General features: G+C 38.6%; 1 protein-coding gene across 1 annotated transcript; it reads left to right on the top strand.

Annotated features, from left to right (window-relative positions):
• The first annotated feature begins 3,848 nt into the window (after positions 1 to 3,848).
• On the top strand, positions 3,849 to 5,986 carry LOC115921074. Its single transcript, XM_030978138.1, has 2 exons — positions 3,849 to 4,131; positions 5,070 to 5,986. The coding sequence occupies exons 1-2, from the start codon at positions 3,987 to 3,989 to the stop codon at positions 5,390 to 5,392; spliced, it is 468 nt and encodes a 155-aa protein (XP_030833998.1). The 5' UTR covers positions 3,849 to 3,986; the 3' UTR covers positions 5,393 to 5,986.
• Positions 5,987 to 7,487: the final 1,501 nt, after the last annotated feature.

Below are 7,487 nucleotides of genomic sequence, written 5' to 3'. Positions count from 1 at the left end.
TAGTTTCCCAACAATGACTGTACATACATGCCATTAGATGGATCTTGACCCCCATATCCCTTTGAAAGGGGCGTAGGGGAAAATATTGTAAAAAGTTGAATTATCACAACTTTCGGGCCGAAATTAGAAGGGCCGGGGTGGTTCAGCATTTTGGAGGAAAATATATTTTTTTAATAGGTTAGTTTCCCCACAATGAATGTCCATACAGCCATTAGATGATCCTGACCCCCAATCCCTTTGAAAGGGGCGTAGGGGCAAATATTGTGATAATTTGAATAAACACCAATTTCAGGCCGAAATGGTAAAGGCCGGGGTGGTTCAGGATTTGGAGGAAAATATATATTTTTTTAATAGGCTAGTTTCCCCACAATGAATGTACCTACATGCAATTAAATTGATCAGACCCCCATATCCCTTGAAAGGGGCGTAGTGGCAAATATTGTAAAAATTTGAATAAACCACCAATTTTCAGGCCGAAATTGTAAGGGCCGGGGTGGTTCAGCATTTTGGAGGAAAATATATATATTTTTAATAGGCTAGTTTCCCACAATGAATGTACATACATGCCATTAGATGGATCCTGACCCCCATATCCCTTGAAAGGGGTGTAGGGGCAAATATTGTGATAATTTGAATAAACACCAATTTCAGGCCGAAATGGTAAGGGCCGGGGGGTTCAGGATTTTCGAGGAAAATATATATTTTTTTTAATAGGCTAGTTTCCCCACAATGAATGTACATAATGCCATTAGATGGATCCTGACCCCCATATCCCTTTGAAAGGGGCGTAGGGGCCAAATATTGTAAAAAATTTGAATTATCACAACTTTCGTGTCGAAATTGTAAGGGCCGGGGTGGTTCAGCATTTTGGAGGAAAATATATTTTTTTTTAATAGGTTAGTTTCCCACAATGAATGTACATACATGCCATTAGATGGATCCTGACCCCTTTAATCCCTGAAAGGGGCGTAGGGCAAATATTGTGATAATTTGAATAAACACCAATTTCAGGCCGAAATGGTAAGGGCCGGGGTGGTTCAGGATTTTGGAGGAAAAAATATATTTTTTTAATAGCTAGTTTCCCACAATGAATGTACATACATGCCATTAGATGGATCCTGACCCCCATATCCTTTGAAAGGGGTGTAGGGGCAAATATTGTGATAATTTGAATAAACACCAATTTCAGGCCGAAATGGTAAGGGCCGGGGTGGTTCAGGATTTTCGAGGAATATATATATTTTTTTAATAGGCTAGTTTCCCACAATGAATGTACATAAATGCCATTAGATGGATCCTGACCCCCATATCCCTTGAAAGGGGCGTAGGGGCAAATATTGTAAAAATTTGAATTATCACAACTTTCGTGCCGAAATTGTAAGGGCCGGGGGGTTCAGCATTTTGGAGGAAAAATATCATTTTTTTTAATAGGTTAGTTTCCCCACAATGAATGTACATACATGCCATTAGATGGACCCCCTTTCACCCTGACCCTTATCCCTTGAAAGGGGCGTAGGGGCAAATATTGTGATAATTTGAATAAACACCAATTTCAGGCCGAAATGGTAAGGGCCGGGTGGTTCAGGATTTTGGAGGAAAATATATTTTTTTTAATAGGCTAGTTTCCCCACAATGAATGTACCTACATGCAATTAAATTGATTCTGACCCCCATATCCCTTTGAAAGGGGCGTAGTGGCAAATATTGTAAAAATTTGAATTATCACAACTTTCGGGCCGAAATTGTAAGGGCCGGGGTGGTTCAGCATTTTGAAGAAAAAATTATATTTTTTGATTAGGCTAGTTACCCCACAATGAATGTACATACATGCCATTAGATGAATCCTGACCCCCATATCCTTTGAAAGGGGCGTAGGGGCAAATATTGTGATAATTTGAACAAACACCAATTTCAGGCCGAAATGGTAAGGGCCGGGGGGTTCAGCATTTTGGAGGAAAATATCATATTTTTTTAATAGGCTAGTTTCCCCACAATGAATGTACATACATGCCATTAGATGGATCCTGACCCCCATATCCCTTTGAAAGGGGCGAAGGGGCAAATATTGTAAAAAATTGAATTATCACAACTTTCGTGCCGAAATTGTAAGGGCCGGGGTGGTTCAGCATTTTGGAGGAAAATATATATTTTTTAATAGGTTAATTCCCCACAATGAATGTCCATACATGCCATTAGATGGATCTTGACCCCCATATCCCTTTGATAGGGGCGTAGGGGCAAATATTGTGATAATTGAATAAACACAATTTCAGGCCGAAATGGTAAGGGCCGGGGTGGTTCAGGATTTTGGAGGAAAATATATTTTTATGCCTCCGCCACCGAAGGTGGTGCCGGAGGCATCATGTTTTCGGGTTGTCCGTCCGTACGTCGTCCCGTTTGACCGTTATCACAATATCTCAAGAACCATTTAAGATTTACACTTAAGACTCGGGAATAGTATTTATCACCATAGGAAGACGATCTGATTAGATTTTGGAGTACGTAGGTCAAAGGTCACAGGTCACAGAGGTCAACTTATGAAATTCCTTGTATTGAGTTTGTTAGCGCGATATCTCAAGAACCATTTGAGATTTAAATTCAAACTCAAGGATAGTATGTATCACCATAGGAAGACGATCTGATCAGATTTTGGAGCACGTATGTCAAAGGTCAAGGGTCACAGAGGTCAACTTATGAAATTCCATACATTGAGATTGTTATCATGATATCTCAAGAACCACTGGAGATTTAAACTTCAAACTTAGTGATAGTGTGTATCACTATAGGAAAACAATCTGATTACATTTTGGAGCACGTAGGTCAAAGGTCAAGGGTCATAGAGGTCAACTTATGAAATTCCATACATTGAGATTGTTATCATGATATCTCAAGAACCACTGGAGATGTAAAAACTTCAAACTTAAGGATAGTATGTATCACCATAGGAAGACGGTCTGATTAGATTTTGGTGCACGTAGGTCAAAGGTCAAGGGTCACAGAGGTCAACTTATGAAATTCCATTCATTGAGATTGTTATCATAATATCTCAAGAACCACTGGAGATTTAAACTTCAAACTTAATGATAGTGTGTATCACCAAAGGAAGACAATCTGATTAGATTTTGGAGCACGTAGGTCAAAGGTCAAGGGTCACAGAGGTCAACTTATGAAATTCCATACATTGAGATCGTTAACGCGATATCTCAAGAACCACTGGAGAATTTTCACTTCAAACTTAATGATAGTATGTATCACCATATCATAATATCTCAAGAACCACTGGAGATTTAAACTTCAAACTTAATGATAGTGTGTATCACCATAGGAAGACAATCTGATTAGATTTTGGAGCACGTAGGTCAAAGGTCAAGGGTCACAGAGGTCAACTTATGAAATTCCATACATTGAGATCGTTATCGCGATATCTCAAGAACCACTGGAGAATTTCACTTCAAACTTAATGATAGTATGTATCACCATATCATAATATCTCAAGAACCACTGGAGATTTAAACTTCAAACTTAATGATAGTGTGTATCACCATAGGAAGACAATCTGATTAGATTTTGGAGCACGTAGGTCAAAGGTCAAGGGTCACAGAGGTCAACTTATGAAATTCCATACATTGAGATTGTTATCATGATATCTCAAGAACCACTGGAGATTTAAAACTCCAAACTTGTTTAAATTGCTCTATGGCGGAGGCATCATTTTCGACTGCGCGCAGTCAAAATTCCATCTAGTTTTTTTTTTTTAATTTTTTTTTTTGCGGCCGAATATTCGGGTACAAGAAATCGTACCCGAGTAGTTGTCAACCGTGCGGGTACTCGAGCATTCGAATTTGACTACCCGTTGCAGCCTTAATATCAAATACCTTATATTGTCTATAAACGTGGAATATCATCATCATCATCATTATTATTATCCATTCTTCCATGTTGGCCGGCTGCAGGTGTTTGTGTGCTGCATCACGCCCCAATACATCATGTCAGAGAACTGTAATCGGGAGTTGAGCCTCGCCGATCAGCTCAAGAAACCTATCATTCCCATCATCTTCAGGAAAGTCCCTTGGCCACCACCTGGCGGCATGGCCCTCATCGTGTCACAGCTCATCTATGTCACCTTTATTGGTGAGTATATCTTACAGATAGGAACTGGAAGAGGGTGTAATATTCAGTCAAACCTGTCTATAGCGATCGCTCAAGGGAAACACAAAAATTGGTCTTTGAAGACAGGTGGTCTTTGTAGACAGGTTCCTTTAGTACATTTTTCAATGAGAAACCATTTTCAAGGAAGACAAAAAATGTGGTCTTTGTAGACAGGTGGTCACTAAAGCAGGTTTAACTGTAACATTCCTTGGACCGCCGAAGGGACTTGTATTTTCACAAGGAGTTGCATTTTCCTGAACTATGGGGCTCTGGAGTATTTGATCACAAGGGAAAATGAAACGCCTGTACCTTCCAAAGAATGTACTGGTATATTACGTACGGCCCCCTTCCAGTTAATATCCTCAAACTCGATTTCACGTGATGCGCTGAGGATCAATCACACATTGGTATATCTGCAAAAGAGCTGTCTAATATACCAGGATCGTAGCGCAGTATAAAGACACGCCCGTTACATGGATGACACATGTGACAAGACGAATACGTTGGTGTCTCCATCTATGTTTGGTTAAAATCATGGTGCATATGATTCTTAAAATATTCATAATTTGGTTGTATAGATCGAGGCATGCTTATATTGTCTGTTGTCCCAACAAGAGCATACAGTTTTACAATCAGAGATAACACCATTTAGTTGCTCCAAACATTTACCTCTTTAACAACATGGTTCGGCTACGTAATATTGAAACAGTATTTGTGGTGTATCAGTTTACACTTTACATGACTGAAATCACCAACAAGGAATGTGTCAAAAAATGCCACTAACTTTTGCCAAGCTACGAAAAAAGATGTTTATTTGGGGATAATGCGTTCAGTTTATATTCCATGATGATGTGTGATTCGCATCTTTGTTTCAAGCAAATTTAATCAACGCTTTACGGTGGTCTGATCTTTGTTCATAGGGGTCGGAGGTCATGGAGGGTCAGGGGTCAAGGCCGACAAGGAGATGAAGAACCAGGATGTGATCCATCAGATCACTCGCTACGTCAAGCCCATCCAGGTCAAACCGGCCGTCAAGATCGAAGACTCGGCCGTCGAGATCATCACGACCAACAACTCCCAGTCAGCCGACTCCACGACCCCGCGGAGCATGCATAGCCCCAGCCGAGTGGAGTCCCTGCGCACCCAGAGCAGCCTCGGGAGAAACAGCACGGGTGGAGGAGGAGGGCAGAGACAAGCGCAACAGGTGGCGGTCACCAAGTGTGCCATCTGTTCCATTCTCTAGGCTAGGCCACCCATGCAGGACTGGGATTTGCAATGGCTGATGAAATCAGTGTTTCTTCTTCTTCAAAATGGCAACACTTGTATCTCTCTATTTGCCTTACTTTTCCTATGAAAGTTCTGTATCTAAGAATATTATAAAATGTCATTGACGTTAAACTACAACTTTGCTGATTCATACTGAAAAACAATGACTTTGAGCTTATCAACATTTTGCTACTTTAAGAAACTTAATGCTTATTTTCCTTTAAACAAATTCTAGCGTCAAATGCCAAACGGTTAAGCAACAAAAGTCGACACAGTGTGTGAAGAAATGTTTTGATCTTTGAATTGATTTTTGTGTCATTATTGAATGAGATTCTCAAATTTCCTGAACATTCACTTTGTAATTCTACAACAAGTGTACCTCCACTTATGTGTTCAGTGTTCACTTTAAGCAATATATAATTTTGTTGTGGCCAAGTCAATATCCATTGGAGATCGGGAGAAATTGTCAAGAAAAAAAAGAAGTCATTTTCTGAATTGGACCAAGAATACTTATTTGGTATGCTTATATCAAAGTACATTGTTCTTTAAATGTATACATGTTAAGATTTTGATGTGAAGCCTTTAGATTGATAAGATTTATATTTCTGTATGACTTCTAGGAAATCATGTGATTATATGCTCATTTATTGTGTGAAATTGTGAATTGTAAAATTGTATCTATAAGAGACTTCTAATCAACTCGCCGTCCAATGAAATAGGCTAGTGACAATTCTTTAAATAGTCATTTCACTTTCTGCTATTTATTATCATTGTTATGTTTCTAATGTACTGAAATGCAGTGTGTAAAATGGAAATAATATTTTGAAGTGATTTACAAATGATTGAATGAGGATTGTATATTTCAGAAATGATTGAAATTTTCGTGCCTATCTTGTGATAATTAGCATACATGTACGATGTACTTAAGTTCCAGTGTGTTTTGATGACATGCACTTGCGCCTTATAGGGCTAATCCTATTTGAGTGGGATGCAGTCATTTACTAGTCTTATGGAATTCTTTACTAGGCCAACTCAGAATTATGAAGAAAAAAAAGCAATCAATAATGAAATTGTTACAATTGTGATTTACACATTTGTGATAAAATGACTTCGAGGCTTAGTAATGCAACTGTGAGGATTAGGAATGCATTTGTGAGTAATCTAGATGGTTGCATACGAGTATATCGTACCTGATGTGTCGGCCATCCTCATGTATGGTAGGCCTACTGCTAAAAATACCTAGTTGTCTTTTAATTAGCTCTTGGTTTTCCTCTAAGGGGCATCCAAGCTTTTGCAGTGGGTGGAGGCAGGGGGAGGGGTCAGCTTTGATTTGTTTGTTATTTTGTGTGTGTGTGTGTGTTAAATCTATGTGTCAAATGCAAAATGGAGAATAGTGTTAAGAAAACTGAGGAAAGCCTTATTTTAAACTGTAGATTGAATATAGATTTCCAATTAATTGTTACATGGTCAGTTTAGAATTATGATACAAAAGTTGTGCAATACCATGAAAATTCTACTCCTCTATTTTATATGTTCATGTTCTGTCATAATTCTCCCTACCGCATATAGCTTAGAACATTTAAGCCACATCTATAGTAGAATAATAACTTTTCTTTGATTGCATTTTTTAAAAGACGTTGTGTATGCGGCACTCTAATTTTACTAGCGAATTTATCAGGCGTTTGCAGTCGCACAAACTTATTTTCTGTCAAAACGGGGAACAAAGTATTGGACTCACACTTAACTGTTAATGAGACTAGAAATGAAATGTAGTTTTGCCTAAATCTCTAATGATGTAAATTTATGAAATATGTGACCCTGCTGTATATCATGGGAAATTCTTGAACATTTCTGACAATAGAGCCCAATCATGGCTTGGGGAAAAGAATCTACTTTTGCTATTGCAGCATGCCAAGTTTTCATTTTTTGAGAGAATTTCTCCAACCGCTGGCATTTGCCAATGCTGGTACATTACTTTCAATTAATCAACATACTTACCGTTACTGCTTGTGTATTTTGCAAAATTTGTAACTGTCGAACAAGATTAAGAATTACAGATAATAAATTACTAG

The sequence above is a fragment of the Strongylocentrotus purpuratus genome, unplaced genomic scaffold (genome assembly GCF_000002235.5).
Source record: "Strongylocentrotus purpuratus isolate Spur 01 unplaced genomic scaffold, Spur_5.0 spur5_contig_811, whole genome shotgun sequence".
NCBI classification, from domain to species: domain Eukaryota; kingdom Metazoa; phylum Echinodermata; class Echinoidea; order Camarodonta; family Strongylocentrotidae; genus Strongylocentrotus; species Strongylocentrotus purpuratus.
Note: the sequence above shows the minus strand (reverse complement) of the source record. Positions and strands in the feature narration are given on the sequence as shown.

What these genes read in the sequence shown, in the direction of transcription:
- LOC115921074 (XM_030978138.1), top strand. Translation starts at nt 3,987, where the DNA reads ATGTCAGAGAACTGTAATCGGGAGTTGAGCCTCGCCGATCAGCTCAAG. An exon ending in CATCTATGTCACCTTTATTG is followed by an intron (nt 4,132 to 5,069) that starts GTGAGTATATCT and finishes CTTTGTTCATAG; the next exon opens with GGGTCGGAGGTCATGGAGGG.